The following is a 22,899-nucleotide window of genomic DNA, read 5'->3' on the forward strand; positions in this document are numbered from 1 at the left end:
AGGTATTGACTAGACCTTTGTGAAGAAGGTGCTTTTTTTTTTTCATAATTTTTGCTAAAGGAGGTGGTGGAGCAAGGTACTGACTACTGCATTTGGCTTCTTAAACTGACTTTTGTTGGGGCAGACCAAGAAAATTCAGTCTGTCAGTTGAGCTTTTTCGTACCACCACTACTCCATTCCTTCTCCCTCTTGCCATACCCTGACAAAGATTACATCCAATTAGTGGTTTGTATTTGCTGGGAAATCGAAATCTTCATGGTCATGTTAAAGGCATAGAACTCACAGATGCAAACCTCAGAAAGATGCTTTTGGTTTATATATTTTCACTAGACATTATTGCTTGGAATCTACATCTTGGTGGGAGTTGATCTTTTTGATTCTTTTTGTATTACTTTTCCTTAATCACACAAAGTTTTGTATTTCTGCCCTCTGCCTCCTCCAGATGAAAAAAAATTTTTTTCTAAAACATGGTGGTTATATTTATATTAAACTTTACCTTTAGTCTTCATGGAGAGTGTTACTACTAGTAATGGTCTGGGACACGAGGATGGTAATCACATAGTTAATTTGTTTTAAGAGAAAGGAATGTTAGGCTCATGACCACTTTTTTATATAAAGAACATTTATGTTGTGTAGAAGTGACACTGAATTATGAAAAAAAAGTTTTGTAAACTACCTTTCACTCTTTCTGTCTCCCATATTGTGTTCTGTTAGTCTTATATGGGAGATAGATAAGGGGGGAAAGGAATGAGTATTTATACAGCATGTACTGTATGCCAAAGGCTGTTCTAATCACTTTGTAAATATCTTATCTTGTCCTCATAACAATCCTACACGTTAGGTGCTGTTATTATTTCCATTTTGTAGTTGAGAAAACTGAGGCAAACAGAGATTAAATGATTTGTCCAGGTTCACAGATCAAGGAAGTATCTGAGGTTGGATTTGAATTTAGGTCTTCCTCACTCTGGTCCCAATACTCTAAACACCGCACCACCTAGCTTCCTTTATCTGTATTAATTTGTCATATCTTTATCTATATCTGTATACTATATAGCTGCTTTGCATCCTATCTTACTACGTCTTAGATATTGCAGTGGACCAACCAACACTCTTATCTAAAGAACATTAATTTGGGGGGGGGGAGGCAAGGCAGTTGGGGTTTAATGACTTTCCCATGGTCATACAGCAGGTGAGTGTCTGAGGCCAGATTTGAACTCAGGTCCTCCTGAATGCTCTATTCATTGCACCACCTAGTTGCCCCACTAAAGAACATTAAGAAAAAGAAATTCATGTATAAGTTTTTGTTGGAAAACTTTATTAGAAAACTTTTAAGATTTTGATAGAAGTTTGAGAATTCTAGATCATCCGGGGTTTTTCATCTTAATCTTAGGTTAGACCTCCCAAAAAAGATCTTTGTTGATGATACACATGCCTTTAACGTGTCTTGACTAGATTTTCTGCTACAAAAGTGGTTCATTTTCATTTAACAAACATACTGTTTTATGATGAATTCTTCTGCATTAGTTTAATACAAATGATTGGTTGTGATTTTTTATTTCCCCTTGTGTTTCATGGAAGCCCATTTCTTTTCCAGTCAGCTGTCAGTGACCGGGTGGTGAGTCAGCTTCTTACAGAAATGGATGGTGTAGAATCACGGCAGCAGGTTTACATTCTGGCAGCCACCAACAGGCCAGGTGAGAAACGGGGTCTAAAATGAGACAGAGAACTTTCAGAACTTAGCATAAGTGTGACTTGCTTAATTTATGGTAAACACAGGTAGGTGTGGGTAGCAGATGTTTAATTCATCCCTTCGGCTATTTATTGAGTGCCTACTAAACGATACCAGGAAAAAAACTGCCTTTTAGGAATTTGAAAATAAGATATTGACTTTAAGGTACCACAGGAAAAAGAAATAATTTAATCATTATATTTTTTTCTGTCTACTCATCAGTCCTTTACCACAAGTTGGTACTATTATTATATATACCTTGATCCAGTATCATGTTTCAAAGATGTATTCTAAGAGCATAATATCTTGCATTATTTCCTCAAGAGTGTAGAAGAATATAAATCTGAAAAACTCTTCCTACTTTGATCAGTTGTAGCAAGATTGTGTCCTAGAACCATGGCTGCTTTTTAAGTATATTCTTATTCATACTTGTCCTACTTGAGCTAAGCATAGACTGTCCGCGGTTTAAGAAACAGGTGTTGCCAGAGCTGGGCACGTGAAGGGGCAGCAGACTGTCGTACTTTAAGAGAACTGAAATGGAGCTTTTAAAAAATCTACATGACCTGACATCTTTTCAAATGCGCTGTCCTGTCCTCACCTCTGTCCACCATTGTTCTGTATCTACTACAAACTGCAGTATTTCTGGTGTTCATTTTTTTGTTGTGAATCTCAGGACTGAGCCTAGTGAGCCCTGTGAAGCCTAACCAGTGAGGATAGCTGTGGAGCACCTTGTAGTGCTCTTTATGCTTTTCAGTTCTGTGCTTTTTCCACTTACGTGTGACTCGGTAGGCATTTGTTAAGCACGTAGTGTGTGTCAGGCACCATGCTAGGTGCTGAGGATACCAATCTAGAGCGTGGAAACAATCACTCCTCTTGGTGTATGAGTATATACAGAATTAGTAAAGGAGAATGATTACAAAATAGCTGGATGGGAGGGGTCATCAGTTAAAGGAGGATCAGAAAAGCCTTATGTAGAAGGTGGGTCTAAAGTTGTTGTGAAGGAAGAGAAACCTACTTAGACGTGGAGGTGAGAAGGAAGTGCATTCCATACAGGGGGGATAGCTGGTGCAGAAACATGGAGATGGGAGTGTAAAGGACAGGCAACAGAAGGGGAAGTAATGTACAGTGAGACTGGAAATTTAGGTTGTCACTAAGTGGCAAAGGCCTTTAAAAGCTAAATAGTGGAGTTTATATTTTATCCTAAAAACAATAGGGAGCTCTTGGAGTTTACTCCTAAGAGTTTAGAGTAGTGACTAGGTTACATAAGGAAAATCACTTTGCAGCTGTATTGCAGGATGGCATATAGTGATGAGATTCCTGAAGCAGGAATACCAATTAGGAAGCCATTGCAGTAGTGTAGGTGAAAGATTGGGAGGGCCTGAACTAAGGCAGTGGTTGTATTTTTGTTGTAGGGAGAAGGGTCAGATACAAGAGATGTTGTGTGGCAGTAGAAACTGGAAGATTTGGCAACTGATGCGGCGTCAGGGAGAGTAAAGATATTGCTGAGGTTGCAAATGAGGGATACTAAAAGAATGGTGGTGGTACTTTATACAGAAATAGGTGGATTTGGCAGAGAGGTTGATTTGGGGGAGGGTGAGAGAGAATGCATTATGCTTTAGATGTGTGGATTTTGAGATGTCTCTAGGACATCCAGTTTGAATGCCCAGTAAGTAAGAAGCTGCTGATGTGAGATTGAAGCTCAAAGGAGAGATTTGAGCTGGAGACTTGAAGTTGTGAGTCAGCTGCATAGAGATGATGCTTAAATTCCCAGAAGCTGATGAGATCAGCAGTAGCAAGAATGTAGAGACAGAATGGTACCCAGGACAGAGCTTTGGGTAATGAGCCAGTAAAGAACTCTGAAGAGAAGCATTAAGATAGAAAGGAGAGCCAGGAGAGAATAGTGACATAAAGAGGGAAGATGTTATTCAGGAGAAGAGAATGGGCAACAGTGTCAGATGTGGCAGAGAAGTCAGAGAGGATAAGGACTGAGAAAAGAAGGTGATCGTGATTTGGTAATTAAGAGATTATTGATCCCCAATTGATAAATGGTCAAAGGATATGAACAGGCAGTTTTCAGAGAAAGAAATTAAAGCTATCTATAAGCACATGAAGAAATGCTCTAATTCACTATTGATTAGAGAAATGCAAATCAAAACAACTCTGAGGTACCACATCTCACCAGTCAGATTGGCTAAGATGACAAAACAGGAAAATGACAAATGCTGGAGAGGATGTGGGCAAACTGGAACACTAATGCATTGTTGGTGGAGTTGTGAACTGATCCAGCCTTTCTGGAGAGCAATCTGGAATTATGCCCAAAGGGCTATAAATACTTTCATACCCTTTGATCCAGCAATACCACTCCTAGGGTTATATCCCAAAGAGATCATAGAAATAGGAGAAAGACCCATATGTACAAAAATGTTTATAGCAGCTCTTTTTGTTGTGGCAAAGAATTGGAAATTAAGGGGGTGCCCATCAATTGGGGAATGGCTGAACAAGTTGTGGTATATGCATGTTATGGATTACTATTGCGCTATAAGAAACAGGGAGCGGACTGTCTTCATATTTACCTGGAGAGGCTTAAAAGAACTGATGCTGAGTGAGAAGAGTAGAACCAGGAGAAATTTGTACACAATTACAGACACAACGTATGTGTGATGACCAACTTTGATAGACTGGACTCTTCTCAGCAATGCAGTGATATAAGTCAATCCCAAAAGACTCATGATGGAGAGAAATATGTGCATCCAGAGAAAGAACTAAGTTTATATCCAGGTGGAAGCAAAATACCTGATCTTTTTCGTTCTCTTATTTGATTTTATGTCCTCTTTACCATTTTTCATTCCAGCTGGTACAATCCATCCTTATAACCTGACCAATGTATAATGTGAAAGTATTTACAGATCCTTTACTTGATTATAAGCCGCCATGGGGGGGGAGGGGAGGGAGGGGACAAAATGGGAAACTCAAGGAATTGTGGAATTGAATCCTGTAAACTAAAAGGAAACAAACAAATTAATAAATTAAAGAATTTTAAAAAGAGAGAGAGATTATTGAGGGGGTGGAGCCAAGATGGCATAGAGAAACGAGAATTTTTTCTGAATTCTCCCAACCCACCTCTCAAAAACAACTTTAATTTTTATTTATTTATTTTTAGTTTTCAACATTCACTTTTATAAAATTCTGAGTTCTAAATTTTTCTCCCTTCCCTTTCCTCCCCCCTCTCCAAGACAGCTTGTAATCAGATACAGGCTTATATCTGTACAATCATATTAAACATATTTTCACATTAGTCATATTGTAAAGAAGAATCAAAACCGAAGGGAAAAAACACAAGAAAGAAAAAAGAGAGAAAATGGTATGCTTTGATATGTATTAAGACTATTGTTCTTTGCATATGGATAGCATTTTTCATCTCTAGTATTTTGGAATTGTCTTAGATTATTGCATTACTGAGAAGAGAACAGCTTTAAAAAGCACATCTAGAGAGTGGGATAACTAGTAAAAAGTCAGTGAGTCATTTTTCCAATCTATGATGGTTTAGGGGGACAGAAAGAGAGATCTGTGGACACTGGGGTTTGGGCTGACCAGGAGCGGTGCTATAGACCTTGGAAGCATTGGGGGCAACAGCACTGGTAGTGCTTAGGGGCAGTAAACTGTGTTAGGGACACCTGATCAGAAGGAGATTCCAGGGAATCCCTGTGCTAGCCCTGGATTTAGGATCAGGCACTGTTTGGTAGCACTGTCACCCGTTATCCAGTTGTGGATTGCAGTTCCAGGCAGAGAGGAGTAATTACAGTTGTAACGAAGCAGGTTTCCCACCTATGTAAGGACAAGAACAAATTCCAGAAGGGCAGTGACCAGAACTCTTTCCAAATCATACCACCATGGAAGCACTGAAAATTTAGAGGCCCACAGCCCTTGCTGTGATAGCAGCAGGAATCAAACCTGAGATGATGAGGCTGAACAGCCTACTTCCAGAGAGGAGCAGAACCCAACTCTAGTGTGATCTAGACAAGAAGGTTGTCACTGGAAACCCTGTGCCAAAATGTTTTTTCCTTATGTTTAGCTTCTTTTTTCCATTCTCCTCTTTTATTTAAGCCTCCAACTTTTCTTGGCTTCAAAGGAGAAACCTTTATGGAAAATATTGAGTAAAACTTGGCATGACATGCTTTTATCATTAATTTTCTCAAAGGCCTTTTCAAATATTTAAATTAACCCACATATTACTTTAGTGAAGTAAATTATAGATGCATAGTAAAATCTTCATTTCTCTAAAGTGTGATTTTAAAACTTGTCAACCTAAACTAAGTACTGGACTAAAAAAAAAAAAATGAGGCTGCCTACCTGGCTTCCTTTTATGTTGTTCTGTCATATAAATGATATTTCTGGGGCAGCTAGGTGGCACAGTGAATAGACCACCAGCCCTGGAGTCAGGAGGACCTGAGTTCAAATTCAGTCTCAGACACTTGACACACTTACCAGTTGTGTGACTTTGGGCAAGTTACTTAACCCCAACTGCCCTCCAAAAAAAAGAAAAGCAAAAAAATAAAAAGATACTTCTGCCTCTTGCTTTGTCATGCGATCTGGGAAAATGACTCTTTGTCCTCCCACTACATTCCCTGCTCCCCAGTACTTTGAATTCTCAAGGAGGATCATAATAGTGGACAATAATTCATTGGTAGCTGTGTACTTCTGTATTTCAGAGAAGTTACTTAACAGGCACAGCAGATGCAAAAGTGGAGTTTCACCTTTCATCCAACTTTACTCTTTCTGTAATGGAACTCTGAATCTGTAACGCTCCACACAATATACCTTTTATTGGCCAAGAACAAGTCAATCATTGGATATGTTCTCTCATGCACAGTTCTTTCAGGATTTACATTAGATTTTACTAGCAGGGCCAGAGTGAGATGTTCAATCATTCACATAATTTTAATAAAAATAATTTTTTTGCCTTAAAAGCTGATCAAGATGAAGTGCCTAACATTTTTTTTTGCTGCTATTATAAAGTTCAGCTTAAAATACTAAGCCTCATAAAATACAAGCCATACTTATTAATTTTCAGGATTTCTGTAAAGTGAATTCATGATATACCATTATCTCCATTTACAGAGGGACAATTGATGTGATTTGTCAAGCGTCATGGAGATAGTTGTGACTGGATTGAATTACCTTTGACCTATGCTTTTCAAGCTAGTGGTCAAGACCTTCAGGTTGCCTAATGGGGGGATCCTCCTCAGCTTTGGGGATCAGAAATAACAGTTCCAATCACCTGTTAATAACAACCTCCAGACTGTTTCAGGAGGGTAACTTCTTATTAAGGATATATCCACTAAGTGGGACCTAACTGTGAAGGGCTGTTGTATTGTATACCTAAAAGGAAAAAAAAGGGCAAGTTGTATGTGATCAGATTCAGTTTTGTGTGCAATGTTCTTTGTTCTGTTCTTTTATGTGAAAACACTCATGTTTCCTAGCTGTCATCAATTTTAGAATACTAAAAAGAAGAAAAAATAGACACGAAGGTAGGAAAGTTTACATGGGATTGTGTGTAAGAGATTTTTTCAGATTGCTCCAACTGCTAGAAAGTGGCCATTAAAATTCTGTAGTACACAAAAAGGTTTTCTGTGAGTATCAGATAAGAATAAGAGACAGTTGGATATTCCCTGCCAGCGTGGTTACAGTATATGGGCCTCTGGCTTATTCTTCTTCACAGTTGTGTGCCCTGCTGATCCCTTCTTCTACCAGAGTGGTTGTGGTCATGTATCTCAGGTGTTTTTGTGTGTGTGACCATGTTGTTAAATACCTAAGGCATGTTTTTGCCAAGGGAATGCAGATTGACAGTGATGGAAAACAGTGAGTTAGTAGGAACTGTGTTATGGTGAATATTCTGAGCCACTCCCTTTTGTAGGGGCCTATGGGAAGACAAAAGCCAAACAGAGCATTAAGAAATATAGACAGCTCATCACCATCACACGAGTCAGATGGGAGTGGGGTTGGGAAGAGGACTTGGCCAATATTTTAACCAATAGCCAGTCAGTAGTTAATATCCTTTCTGTGGGACTGTCCCATTTAGAGCATAACCCCAGAAGAAACATTAAAACCTATAAATAATGTTGAGTCCAAATCAAGCTTATCATTGCTAAACACAAAACAGCTATTTTTTTTAACTCCCAGGATCTTTGTCACTGGTATCATTGATCATTCATTCCTCCGTGTTTGAAATGTTGGTATTATCTTTGGCTCTTCATTTCAGTTACGTGGTCCTGTGGATCTTATGTTTTCCAGTATCTTTACCGTTCATCTCTTCTGTGTTTCCACTTGCATGAATCAGATGAGGATCACTTCTGCTCCCTTTTACTGCCTTCAAAAAATTATACAGCTGTAGATTTAGATATGAAATGATCCCTTCCATACTTCTCCTATGTGTATTCAACGTCTCTAGGATGTTGAAGCCTAGAGAAATAAATAGAAAAGTAGTAGTTAGGCTTCATTCACACTTTTCTTTTTATTTAGGTCAACAAACTTTTATTAACAACCTACTACATTCAAGGTCTTGGGATAGTTGTTCTTCCTATGTTAAACATAGCTAATTAAAACCCTATTACTATAGTAAAATTCAGGCTCCTTTGCCTAGCATTTAGGGCCCTCCATAATCTTAAACAATCCTACTTTCTTGTCCTGAAAATCATACTTCTCCATTATATGTTCTCTGTACTCTTGCCAAACTCAACTTATTCCTTTTACATGCTTTACATTTTACTCTTTCCATACCTCTGTGCACAATAGTCCCTGTGCCTTGAATGTCATCCTTTACACAATCACAACCCTCATTGCTACTAGCTTTTTAAATATCGATCCATCCTTTTAAACCCCAGTGCAAATGCTACCTCTTTGAGGAAGCCTGCCCCAATCTTTCCCCACCCCTCCTGTATCAGCAGTGATATTTTCCTCTCTCAAACCTCACATAAGACTAACACTTGTACTTCTCTGAGTCAGTACAGTGGATACTGCCTGTTAAGTCAGTGACTATTCTATTCTGGGCCTTAATTTCCTCATATATAAAGTTAAAGGATTACATGAGATGACCTCTAAGTCCCCTTTGAACATTAAAGCTATGATCCTATGGCATACTTTTATAGTTTTAAGATGATTTTGATATTTTTTGGTATTTGTCCTCCCATTAGACAGTAAACTCCCTGGGGCAGAGACTTTGTCTTATTCAAATTTTATATCTCTTTATACTGTGGGTATTTAATAATAAATAAATTTGATAAATTAAACTCACCACCTAAATTCTTTATCTTCTTCCTCTATTTATCTCTTCCATTCTTCTCCTCTCCTTCATTTAAAATGGCAAATAATAGCTTAAGGTTAAAGCAGTTTTTAAAGAAGATTCTATTAATGCCTTTTATTTCTTACACAAGACATTTCCCACTATCTCCTGTTAAAGCTTTTTCATGTACTTAATTTCCTCTGATTTTTACAACTCTGTAAGGAGGCATAACAAATACAGTACATAGTGTGCCCCCACTTTATAGATTGACTTAGAAAACTGTATATGTTTATGTTTATTTTTTTATTATTAACTGTTACTGTTCAGTCATTTCAGTTGTGTCTGACTCTTCATGACTCTGTTTGGGGTTTTCTCAGCAAAGATACTGGAGTGGTAGTTTGCCATTTCCTTCTCTAGTTCATTTTGCAAATGAGGAAATTGAGGCAAACAGGGTTAAGTGACTTTTCCCCAGGGTCACACATCTAAGAAGTGTCTGAGGCCCCAATTGAACACAGGTCTTTCTGATTCCAGACCTAGCACTCTATCCACTGTTCCAGTTAACTGTCCATTTTTGTACATATGGGTCCTTTTTCTCTTTCTTTGATCTCTTTGGGATGTAGACCTAGTATTCAAATCACTAGGCAAAGAGTATGCACATTTAATGGGGTTTTTTTTCACAGTTACAAATTGTTTTCCAGAATAGCTGGACTAGTTCATAGTTCCATCAACAGTGCATTATTAATTTATCTGTTTTCCCACAGCCACTTCAACATTTGTCATTTTCTTTTTCTGTCAATATAACCACTCTGATGGGGGTGCAGGGGGACCTCAGAGTTGTTTTAATTAGCTTTTCTCTAGTTAGTGATTTTGAACATTTTTTTCATATTGCCGTTGATAGCTTAGATTTCTTCCTTGAAAAATGATTATTATATCCTTTGGCTAGATACCATATGGAGAATGACTTATTTTAAATTAAACTCAGTTCCTATATATCTTTAAAATGAGACCTTAATCAGAGAAACTTGGTGCAAAGATTTTTTTCCTCAGTTTCCTGCTTCTCTTCTAATTTTAGCTGAACTGGTTTGGATTATTTAAAAAAGCGTTAATTTTGTGCAATCAAAATTACCCATTTTACCTCCTGTGAAGCTATCTAGCTTATTTTGGTCATGAACTCTTCTATCCATAGATCTAGTAGGTAATTTCTTCCTTTTTCCTTTGTCATCCTTTATGTCTAAATTAGGTACTCATTTTGAGCTACAGAGTGATGTTTTTTGCTTAGAAACCAGTGTCTCATTTGTAAATTTCTAATCTGCCACCCATTCGTATCCCTCATGGCTAACAAATTCCCACATGCACAAGAAATCAGTTCTTATGAATTTTATTTTCATACTTTAATTTTAAAAACATAAGAAATTAATAGGCACAGCCATTTATAGTTAATAAGAAACCTTGGGTTTGTCAAATATTTTTATGAAACCTAAAATCCAAACATGGGACTGGGTAGTATTCCATAAGATTTCAAGAATTGCTGTGCTGGGCAGGCCCAGGAGGTTGCTACTGACATTAGCTCCAAGGATATGGTTGCCTTTCACAATACCCTTTTCATAGAACTAGGGCTGAAACAACTATGAGGCAGCACTAACCACGTTTAAACTCATTTGAAATGATTAAAAATGAGAAAACCTTTTGTTGGATCGATTGCCCTTCTCTCTGTTCCTTACACACTTCAGTTCATCCCCTTAGCAATGTTGTACACTTTAAAAAAGGTTAATGTTGTGCAAGAGATAACCAAAGAAATGTTCTAAAAATATTCTGTGCCATAGCTACAATGTTGAAAAAAATACATATTCTTCTAACCTAGTAAGAATATTTTATAAAAAATACTATGGGAGGGGGTAGCTATGTGTCGCAGTGAATAGAGCAGCGGCCCTAGGAGGACCTGAGTTCAAATCCAGCCTCAGACACTTAAAACTTAATAGCCATGTGACCTTGGGCAAGTTACTTAACCCCAATTGCCCTACCTTCCCCCCTCCAGAAAAAAAAAAGGAGAAATACTGTGTGAGGATTGGTTGTGGCTAAGAATATGGTTCTTCTACCTTTCAGGGAAATTATTTTAGTAGTATTTGCACTTTCTTACTAGATTCTGTTGACCGGGCCATCCTGCGTCCTGGCCGGCTAGATAAAACCCTTTTTGTGGGTTTGCCATCCCCTGCCGATCGCTTTGCCATCTTGAAAACAATTACAAAGGTGAGTAAAGGGAATCATGTTTACCATTTGTAAAAGGCTTCTTTTCAGGTGGATCTTCATGATTTAGGTAGTGACATATAAGTTTAAATTCCTATTTTCAGAGGTTAAAAATCAACTAATCAAAATCAGAGTAAATTAGCTCACTTCTTTAAATTTTGATGCTTGATTAATAATGTTATCTACTTAAACAGATTAAAATAACCTTATTATATAGTATTTACATTGAAAAATCAATCTAATGTTAGGTATATTATCTTACTCTGTCTGAGCTTAACAGAAATTAGTGGCAAATTTGTTTACTAACGGGGTAGCAGCAGAATTAGGGTCCTGGTAAACATCTGGAGTTTTAAATCACTGAATTGAATTTTATATGCTGTTATTAAATGCTACCTTTAATATCAGGACTAAAAACCTGGTTTCATAACATTTTTCTGTATAATAGCATTCTTTTTTTTTAATTAATGCCTTTCATATTCCAAAGTCTGTGATAAAATGAATGAACCTATACGTACCAAAATATTTATAATAGCAAGGAACTGAAAGCAAATTAAGAAATCCATTAATTGCAAAGTTGATCAAATAAATAGTGGTACACAAATGTAAAGGAATATATCATTGTAAAACATGATGTATATGGATACAAAGAAGCAGGAAAAGATTAACTGTTTCCGAGTAAAATAATCAGAGCCAGGAAAAAAAAGTGTGCAATGACTACAGGAATGTAAGTTGAAAGAACAGTATAACATCAGCAGTTTCTAATGAATTGCTAGATTGTTTTTTTCTCATAATAATTTGTTATAAAGGATCATTCTCTGGATGGGTGAGAGGTGAATTACATTGGGAAATAAAGGTGATGTAAAAACATGATCTCAGTAAAAATTTTAAAAAATATCAAAGTGAAGCATCATATTCATTTCTGAATATATCCTTTCCCATCTTTACCTTCCAAACAAGTCTTCCATTGTAATGAAGATTTAAAAAGAAAGGAAATAAAAAGTAGTTGGACAAAATCAGCTAACACTTTGGCCACGTCTGACAGCCTATGTAATATTCCATTCCTGTACAATGAAGGGTGAAGATGTATTCTTTAATTTTCTCTGGAGCCAGACTTGCTTATTACAGTTGCACAATATTCAGTGCATTGTGTTTTCTTATCATTTCTCTTAACAAAATAATATTTTATTACAATCATATATCATGTTAGCCATTTCCCAATCTAGGAGTAATTGATTTGTTTCCAATTCTTTGACATCACAAAAAGTGCTACTGTCAATATTTTGGCATTCTGAGACCTTTCTTTCTGGCTTTGAGCTCATTGAGGTCTATATCTAGTAGTGGGATTTTTGTGTGTAAGGATGTAAATATTTAGTTATTTTTGTTTTAGCATAATTCCAAATTGGTTCCAGAATGGTTAGACCAATTCATAGCGCCACCGTGTTTGCCTTTCTTCTTCAGCCCTCCACAACATTAACTATTTAAGTGACTTATTCTTTTGGGGACAAAAAAAAACCCTTAGAATTATTAAATTGTGAGCTCTTGATGTCTTAGAATTTTAAATTATGATCTTCTCAAGGGCAGGGACTATCTTTTGCCTTTCTATGTACCCCCAGCACTTAGCACAGTGTGTGGCACATAATAGGTACTTTTGTCTATCCATTTCCTAATAGGTGGACACCCACTTAGTTTCTTGTTGATGCCTCTTCAGCTTGTAAAATTAAATGAGAACTGACATTAACATATCTATCACTTTAAGGTTTCGAGAGTGTTTTCATATTTATTATCTACACCAGGTAGAGATTTTATACATTGGGAAACAACCCCAGGGAAATTAAATGCCTTCCTCCTGCTCCTACAGCTAGTATAAATGATAGAGCTGGGGCATATACCCAAATTTTCCTAAGTCCTAGTCTAGCATTCTTGTCATTATGCCCTGCTGTTAATACTAAACTTAGCCATATGAGGAAATGCATACCTATTTTCACTTGTCATTAGAATTTGTTTTTTTTTCTTGAATAACATCAGAATTCTTTAATATTCATAATTAAAGATTATTTTCCCTTAGACTGTGCAGAACTCATCACCCATTTCTGAACCTTGTGTCTTTTGAGATGAAATATTTAAAATATTTTAGGTACCCTCAGTTGTCAGTTGCCATTTTACAGTAAGTGCCTGTCAAAAGGGCATTTTTTCAAAACCCCACTGAAAAGTGTTGATTTCTCTCTCCGATGTAGAATGGAACCACACCTCCACTGGATGTTTCTGTCAACCTAGAGGCTATTGCTAATGACCCTAGATGTGATTACTTCTCGTAAGTGATTTTTGCTTTCCTCCGATTTAAAAAAATGTTGGTGAAATATTGAACTGTATGTTACTGTGAATGTCAGATTTCATCTGTTGACCTTTAATTACTAAATTCCCTTCTCATTGTTTCTGCTCTACGCAAATTCCATCTGTCCTGTTTATGGTTTCTACTAATGTATAAAGGAAGATATGAATGACTGCCAAATTCTTTAAGTGAATAAGAATACTGAAATTTTCACAAACAACAGCTAACTGACCTACTGTTGGATGAATTATTCACCAAATAGATTTTTCCATTTTTAACTGTTAGCCTTATTTTTTTTTTCATTTTTCAAATGCTTTATTAACTTCTGATTTACATAATTTCGTTTCGGCCAGATTTTGAGTTACAAATTTTCTCCCCGTTTTTCCCCTACCCACCACCCCAAAATAGCAGTTCCACAGGATATCCCCTCCTCCAATCTGCTCTCTCCCATTTTTTCTCCCATACCCCTCTCAACTTTTCCAGTAGGGCATGGTGGATCTCTATGCCCCAGTGCCTGTATATCTTATTTCCCAATTAGGTGTAAAATAGTATTAATAACAATAATAATAATAATATATGTTTTTTAAACATTTGATTTTAGAACTTTGAATTCCAGATTCATTCCCTTCCTCCCTTGTCACCTACTCTTACTGGGAAGATAAGCAGTTCAGTATAGGTTGTATGTGTGTAGCTAATGCAGAACATTAACATAGTAGATATATTATAAAAGACTGACTATATTTCCCTTCCTCCTATCCTACCTCCCCCTTGTTCTGTTCTCTACTTTAATCCCATCCCTTTTCAAAAGTGGGTGCTTCCAACTTCCCCCCCAGCCTGCCCTCCCTTCTATCATCCCTCCTCTCATCCCCTTCCCCACTACTCTCCTGTAGGATGAGTTACCCTATTTAGTGTGTACTTCATTCCCTCCTCAAGCCAAATTCAATGAGAATAAGGTTGACCCATTCCCTTTTGCCTTCCTATTCTTCCCCTCCATTGTAAGCATTTTCCCTTGCCTCTTCTGTATGAGATAGTTTACCCCATTCTGTCTCCCCATCTCCTCTCATTATATTCCTCTCTCACCTCTTAATTTCACTTTTTAAGTATCATCCCTTCCTATTAAATTGGTCCTGTGCCCTCTATGTATACCTGTAAACATATATACACACATTCACATATGTATTCATATGCCCATATACCCTCTGATAGACATATATAAATATATACATATATATATTTCTATTCCCTTCAACTATTTTCATATTGAGAAAAGTTTCATCAGTTAAAATTGTTTTTCCGTGTAGGTATGTTAATAGTTTAACTTTGATAAGTTCTTTATGATTTTGTTTCCCTGTTTACCTTCTCATGCTTCTCTTGCTGCTTGTATCTAAATGTCAAATTTTTTATTCAACTCTGATTTTTTCAGCAAGAATGCTTGAAAGTCCTCTATTACACTGAATGACCATATTTTCCCCTGAAACATGATACTCAGTTTTGTTGGGTAGGTGATTCTTGGTTTTAATCCCAGCTCCTTGGACTTCTGGAATATCACATTCCAAGCCCTTCGATCCCTCAGTGTAGAAGCTGCCAGATCCTGGGTTATCCTGATTGTGTTTCCACAATATTCAAATAGTTTCTTCCTGGCTGCTTGTAATATTTTCTCCTTGATCTGGGAATTCCGGAACCTGGCTATAATATTCCTAGGAGTTTTCTTTTTGGGATCTTTTTCAGGAGGTGATTGGTGGATTCTTTCAACCTCTATTTTGCCCTCTGGTACTAAAACATCAGGGCAGTTTTCCTTGAGGATTTCTTGGAGGATGATTTCTAGGTTCTTTCTTTGTTCATGGCTTTCAGGTAGTCCAATTTTTAAATTATCTCTCCTGGATCTATTTTTCAAGGTCAGTGGTTTTTCACCATGAGAGATTTCACATTGCCTTCTATTCTTTCATTTGTTTGGATCTGTTTAACAACATCTTGATTTCTCATAAAGTCATTAGCTTCCATTTGCTCCAATCTAATTCTGAAGCAATGATTCTCCTCAGTGAGTTTTTGAGATTCTTTTTCCATCTGGCAAATTTGGCTTTTTAAGGCATTCTTCTCCTCTTTGCCTTTTTGAGCCTCTTTTGCCATTTGAATTAGTCTATTTTTTAAAGTGTGATTTTCCTCAGTCAGGCTGTTGACTCTCATTTCATATTTTTTTTGCATCGTTCTCATTTCTCTTCCCAATTTTTCCTCCACTTCTCTTATCTGCTTCTTAAGGTCCTCTATGGGCTGTAACCAGCTTGTATTTTCCTTTGAAGCTTTTGGTGCAGGAATTCTGACTTCCCGTCTTCCTCCTGTTTCATGCTTTGATCCTTTTTGTCCCCAAAATAGGAGTCTAATGTTGGGTTCTTCCGTTTGCTTTGTTTCCTTTACCTGGTCATGTTGCTACTCAGTTACTTTACTTTTGGGCTTTTTGCCACAGTAGGACTCTGCTACCAGACGGGAGCTTCCATCCCAAACACTGGGATTTTATCAACTGCCAGAGGTATTAGTTGGGTGCCCTCTCTGAAGCCTCCACACTCTGGCAAGCTGGACACACACCCCAGGACCCCCCCTAGACCGCAATCCAGATCCAAGCAGGTTAAAGCAAGAGTGATTACCCCTCTGACTGGTCTCTTGGTCCCCCTACACTCTTTAGGTTAAGAACTGAAGCTGCCATATAGCGGGGCTGCACAGCCATGGCTCCTCAGCGGCTTCTTGCCCCGGGGGCAAAAGCCAATGCACTCCCACCTACTGGGTCCTAAAGTCAACAGTGCACTGACCTCTCACTTTTTCCTTAGCATCTATGTGTTGATAGTCCTGGAAATGGCCACAGCTACTGCTGATCCCTCCAGCGGCTGGTCAGGCCCGCCCTGGGGCTAAAACCTCGACATGGAGCTGAGCTTGTCTCCCAGAGCTCTGTGCTGGCTGCTTCCTGCAGGGCTGTCCTCAGCGGGAGGTTAGCTTCTCTGTGTCATTTTGTGGGTTCTGTAGCTCCAAAGTTTGTTCAAAGCCCTTTTACATGAATTGGGGAAGGTGGGAGCCAGAGCCGCGCCGAGGACCTGTTTCTACTCCGCCATCTTGACTGCACCCCCATGCTTTAGTTTATGATATATAAGAAATGAAGTGTGAGTAAATGTTAGGACTGCAACACATCAGGGCCAAGATTTACAGAATTTACTCAGATTTCCATACTTGTCACACCTATTAAAATGCTTGATTTTCAACACTTATAGCCATTGTATTTTGTAATAGTTATTTTATCTTCACAGTTCCACTTAACAGAATAATACTGTTAAATTTTTTATCAAATGTTATACTCCCTGACATGTAGTAAAAATATCATAAATTGTGTTGTGCAATTAGAAAATGTTATGTAAGCTAATATTCAGACATCCTACTCTTTGCTTTTAAAATGTACTTATGTTAATTATTACTAGATGCAGGAGCAAAAAATGACACGTTATGATTTAGAAACACTGCTCATAAGTTTATATCTCAAAATATCTCCAATTAAAAAGCAAAGTTGGTGTAGTGATTTTTTTTTTGCCTTTTGGAGGGCAGTTGGGGTTAAGTAACTTGCCCAAGGTTACAAGGCTAGTTTTTTTGTGTAGGTGTTAAGAGTCTGAGGCCGGAACCGAACTCGGGTCCTCCTGACTCCAGGGCCGGTGCTTTTATTCACCGCGCCACCTAGTGGCCCCAGGTGTAGTGAATTCTTAACCCTAGATTAGCTAATAGCTTTTATTTTTCATGGATTTGGAAATTTTTTAAGCAAAGTAAAAATCTCTTCTGTAAGAGCATGTGCTGTCTTTTGCATATGAAAATGAAATGGGGAAATGATTGTTTTACTTGACAGAACATAGCTGTTTTTCTAGTGCTGGGGATGAGCTTTGCTGATTTTTCTAAGCACTTTTATCCTTTCTCCTACTTGACTGCAATTGGCAAATCTGAGCAGAATTTTGGTGCAATAATAAAATCCTATTTCTTTTTCTAACAAGTTGCTAACACAGTCTTGATAACAGATAACAATTACCATTTGCAGAAAAGTTGGTGGGAAGAATATAAAAACCCAGTATATTATTAGAACCATAAAATTCTTTAATTGCACTTCACCAAATTAATATTTCTTAAGTGATTTTTGAGGTTTTTTTAGCTTTATGGATTTAATAAGCAAGCCTTTCGCCTTATGTAGTAAATAAATTTAGTGGCTCACCATTTCTTAAATTTTACAAATTTTTTTAAACTTGTAATACAGTCAAAATAGTATTCACTGTTTCTGTTGACCATGAGCATTTAATTGAGCATAACAAGTTAATCTTGTACCAGAGCATTTTTTTTTAATTAATAAACTAAGGGGCAACTAGATGGCACAATGAATAGAGCACCAGTCCTGAAGTCAGGGGGACCTGAGTTCATATCCAGCCTCAGACATTTAACACTTACTAGGCATATGACTTCGGGCAAGTTGCTTGACCCCAATTGCCCTCCAAAAAAAACCCCAAGAAATAAAATAAAACAAGCAAAGTCCTGTCAGCTTTCTGTGTCTTCCTTAAATAGTTGATATATCCACTTCAGCTTATAAACTTAAGATTCCTTTTGCCCGAACAAAGCATATCAGAGGTTTCTCAGTATATTCTCTCCACTTGAAACATTTGATATGCATGTCATTTTCCACATTTGGTAGGTACACCTGACATGGATTTTATCAATGAAAATGTGCCAGTTAAGAACTTAAAAGTTAGTTATTTATTTCTTGTCTTTTCAGAGTATAAATAGTATTTGAATATCAAATGCAGATATAGCTAATGCACATTCTGTAATGAGAAAGGATGATTTTTTTTTTCTAACTTTAAGAAGAGTATAGGGGCGGCCAGGTAGCACGAGTAAGAGCACCGGCCCCAGTGTGAGGATGACCTGGGGATCGAATCCAAGCTCTGACACTTAGCACCCACCCAGAAACACCTGGCTGTGTAACCTTGAGCAAGTTACTTAACCCCGATTGCTTAGGGGTGGCCAGGTGGCTCAGCGAGTAAGAGCACCGGCTCCAGTGTTGGGATGACCTGGATCAAATCTGGGCTCAGATACTCAGCACCACACCCAGAAATAATTGGCCGTGTAACCTTGAGCAAGTTACTTAACCCTGGTTGCTCATAAAGAAAAAGAAGAGTATAAAAATATCCTAAAAAAAAGGCTCCTTCCTTCCAGTCTTAGCCAGTTCATTCTGTTGTTTTTGGTTAGTTCCTTCCATGAGTATTTTGGTGGAAGTATTTTTCTTCTTTTTGCAATTTGCAGTGTATATAGCAATTTCAGGCAATAAGATGAATAAAGATAATCACCTAAGCACCTATTTCTCTATACTGCAGTGGTGCTGATCTTTATCTTCTGATACGAGAAGCTTCCAGCTGTGTCTTGAGACAGGAAATGGCAAGTCACAAGAGTGGTAATAAAGCAGGTAAGTGTGTCCTTAGGCCCCTCAATTCCAGCTTAATATTTATAGTTGGGAAATCCCTTCAGAGGAAGAATTTCTGTTGGTAGGAAAATCTGGTCGTATTAGCTCTGTGACATTAAAACCTGACATTTTTCTGATGAGATTGTTTAAAATTGATCTAGAAGTGACTGATAAACTAGTTTTGGAGAGAACCACAAAGTTTTCTGGTCATTCATTCTTCAGCCAGTTGAGTAAAACTGCTTCCTTTTGACTTTTAACATGAAAGGGCATGATATTTACATGCTGAATATATAATACCTTTTTTTTTTTTTGAGCAATGGGGGTTAAGTAACTTGCTCAAGGTTTCATGGCCAGTTATTTCTGGGTGTGGTGCTGAGTGTCTGAGCCCAGATTTGATCCCCAGGTCATCCCGATACTGGAGCTGGTGCTCTTACTCGTTGAGCCACCTGGCCATCCCTTATAATACCTTTTTTAAAAAAAATCTTACACTTCTTAAGGATTTATTTAACCAGTGGCATATTTTAATTTCTCTTTTCTCTTAGAAAAACAATCCAAATGTCCTATAACTACAATTTATAGAGATTGAGATACACTTTGGTGGAAGATATTCCCCTAGCTTTAAAGTAACTTTTTGAATATTCTAAGAAACAATTTGACACCATTCTTACTAAAACTTTTTTTTTTATTTTTTTATTTTTTTAAGCAGTCGGGGTTAAGTAACCTGCTCAAGGTTACACAGCCAGTTATTTCTGGGTGTGGTGCTGAGTATCTGAGCCCGGATCTGATCCAGGTCATCCCAACACTGGAGCCGGTGCTCTTACTCGCTGAGCCACCTGGCCGCCCCTAAGCAATTGGGGTTAAGTAACTTGCTCAAGGTTACACGGCCAGGTGTTTCTGGGTAGGTGCTAAGTGTCTGAGCCCGGGATTCGATCTCCAGGTCTTCTCAACACTGGAGCCGGTGCTCTTACTCGCTGTGCTACCTGGCCGCCCCCTTACTAAAAAACTTTTTATGGGCATAAATGAATGTCCTTTTTCTACATCCTGTTACTTTTATCAGGAGACTTTATAGTTTATTTCTTAATTGACTATAGATAATTCAGTTTAGAGATTCGTCCTTATGACTGTTCTCATTTGAAAACATCTGCTGACATAATGTCCCTAATTTCATCCTTCATTTGTCTTGGGAGGCTAAAACTTTAAGAGAAAGTCACACAAAGCTCCCTGCAGACAAAGAAATATAAAATCTTCTGCGATGTGGATCTTGCCCAAGAGAAACTTTCTATTTTGTTCTTTTTAGAAATGAGTTAAAAGTTACCCATCTCTTTCTGGGTCTGAATTAGTTTTCATACAATACTTGCTTATATTTTGCTATTATAAGCTACTTCAAATATAAACCGTATCACTTAAGAGAGTTCTTTAGAAACTCCAGAGTCTCTGTACTTTACTTGAGAGACAGCTGGCCTGTAATAGTAAATATAGAGGGTTGGTTGTCCTTTGAGGAAGATCTGGATTAAAGTCTGACCTCAGACATATGCTAGCTGTGTGACTTTGGGTATGGTGTCGCTAAGCCTTTGTGGTCCTTGGGTACCTCTGAGACTTTAAATTACAAATAGTGGTGAATTTGCATCAGTGGAGAAAGTTTTCACATCAGGATTTCTACAAGGATGAAATCACTGGTCTAATCCAAAAAGAATAAAACAGAATATCTGATGTAGAGCAGATCATGGTAAATGTTTTAATGTATATTTAAATTAGCTTCATAAGATAGAAAATACTTACAACCTCTAAACTCTAACATTCTGTTATTCTAAGTCAGCAGAACAAATAATGAATCAGACTGTGTATGTTTGTTTTCTCCATAGGAGAAGTCAGGGTTAGCCAGGAGCACTTTGAAGAAGCTTTTAAGAAAGTGAAACCTTCTACATCAAAAGAGGTAAGAAATGCCCTTTACGGGGTGGCTAGGTGGCACAGTGAATAGAACACCTGCCCTGGAGGCAGGAGGACCTTAGTTCAAATTCAGCCCTAGACACTTAACACAAAAACTGGCTGTTTGACCTTGGGCAAGTCACTTACCCCAATTGCCCTCCAAAAAGCAAAACAAAAAAAATGCCCTTTATGTAAAAGAGGGAACAGAATTGGAGCCATTTCAGGCCTATCTTCAATATGCCATTTCTTTTCCCAGAGAATCCTAAACTACTACATAAATGAAAAATCTAGCAATACTGCTACTTCTGGAGTCAGGGACTTTAGGCTTTGGATAAGTTAGGGTAGAAACTGAAGCAGGAACACATTATGTGGTAAAATAAAATTATCCAGTTATCAGTGGAATTGGGAACAAACTGAGGAAAAAATAGCCTTCTGTTTTATTATCCATGAAATTATTTCTCATGTCTGTTCCAATGCTAACATTCTGTAGTTGAATACAAAATTTAAAAAAAAATTAACCAAACAACTTCATCTCTTATTGAACCCCAATATTTCTTATCTCGTGACTTCTTTTCACACCCAGGTTTTACTGAAGTTAACCTATACATTGGTTAGAAAACTTTTAGTGATTTGCTGTGTTTTGTGTTCATTCAGTGGAGTAGAAATGATATCTTCACCTTTTGATGGGAGTGAGCTTAAGAAATTACTATGATGCTTTTTTTTTCTTTCCTCATTCAGATGTCAGATTTTGAATGTTCACTTCTGATTGTTGCTGTGTTCTGTTTGTAATAAGTGAAATAGAAAGACTTGTTATGAAATGAAACCAGTTTTTGTGAAAATTATAAAAGATTGTCTTGATATCCAATTTGCAAAGATAAATCTGAATTGGATAGTCTTAAGAGATCCATGTTCACTTGAGCATCTTATTGTTTCCAGGCTCATTGGATAGCATTCACAAATTATAATGTTGCTTGGCCAAGAGAACTTATTTTTAAATCATTATCTCTTTACCACTTACAGCTTCAAATTTTCCCTCATTCTAATTACTGATTGAAAAATCTTATTTCAAAATCTATAATAATTGTATAGAATGGATTGCCAAATTAGCTGTACTTTTTTCAATATTCTAGACAACTAAGATATTTATTATCCCCAATTCATACCCTACACTTTCTTAACTGTGCTTTTGTTCATGCTGGAATTTCCTCCTTTCCTATTCCTAGAATTTCCTTCCTCACCCTCTGTTATTGGTCAGTTATTTTAGTCATGTCTGACTCCTTGTAATCCCATTTAGGGTTTTCTTTTCTCCAGCTCATTTTTCATAGAGGAAAACTGAGGCAAACGGGGTTAAGTGACTTTCCTAGGGTTACACAACTAGTAAGAGTCTGAGGCCAGATCTGAACTCGGGAAGGTGGTTCTTTCAGACTTTAGGCCCAGCTTCCAAACGATGTTGCAGAGTTTCTTCCTTCTCATTTAGAAGATTGCACCAAGATGCAACAAACATTTTTTTAAGCACCTGTGTTCTGGGCACTGTGAGGCAAAAATAAAACAGTCCATACCTCAGGAAGTTTACATTCTTTTGGGGTAGGGAAGAGAATAATAAGATTTGGAAAATTTAAAACAAAAGATCACAAAGAAAATGTGGGAGGGAGGCCACTAGTAAAGTGGATCACAACAGGCTTCCTGTTGTAAGTCCTCACCTAAACTTTTAAGGAAGCTGGAAATTCGAGCCAGATGTGGGGAGATAGCATTCCAGCCAAGGAGATAACCTATATAAAGCCACAGAGAGGAGAGATGCACTGTGGAGACCCTCTCACTGCTCCCTCCCTCTGCATGCATTTTTTGTGAAAACTTTTTAAACAATTTTTTTTCAATTAACAAATACTTATTTTTCTCATTCCCATCCCCTCTGGAGGAAAAAAAGA

At 37.5% G+C, this 22,899-nt stretch overlaps 1 protein-coding gene across 2 annotated transcripts in view; it reads left to right on the forward strand.

Moving 5' to 3' along the window:
• The window catches only part of NVL (nuclear VCP like), a 604,731-nt gene that overhangs the window by 575,263 nt on the left and 6,569 nt on the right, over nucleotides 1-22,899 (forward strand). For both annotated transcript variants that reach the window (XM_069062596.1, XM_069062595.1), the window contains 5 exons: nucleotides 1,595-1,694; nucleotides 11,149-11,255; nucleotides 13,487-13,563; nucleotides 18,963-19,051; nucleotides 20,911-20,981. In XM_069062596.1, the coding sequence (XP_068918697.1) occupies nucleotides 1,595-1,694; nucleotides 11,149-11,255; nucleotides 13,487-13,563; nucleotides 18,963-19,051; nucleotides 20,911-20,981 (444 nt within the window). The remainder of the gene's footprint in view (nucleotides 1-1,594; nucleotides 1,695-11,148; nucleotides 11,256-13,486; nucleotides 13,564-18,962; nucleotides 19,052-20,910; nucleotides 20,982-22,899) is intronic.

Source organism: Petaurus breviceps, unplaced genomic scaffold (genome assembly GCF_028583685.1).
Source record: "Petaurus breviceps papuanus isolate PSGF00001 unplaced genomic scaffold, PetGlider_PUasm1.0 90466, whole genome shotgun sequence".
Lineage (NCBI taxonomy): Eukaryota > Metazoa > Chordata > Mammalia > Diprotodontia > Petauridae > Petaurus > Petaurus breviceps.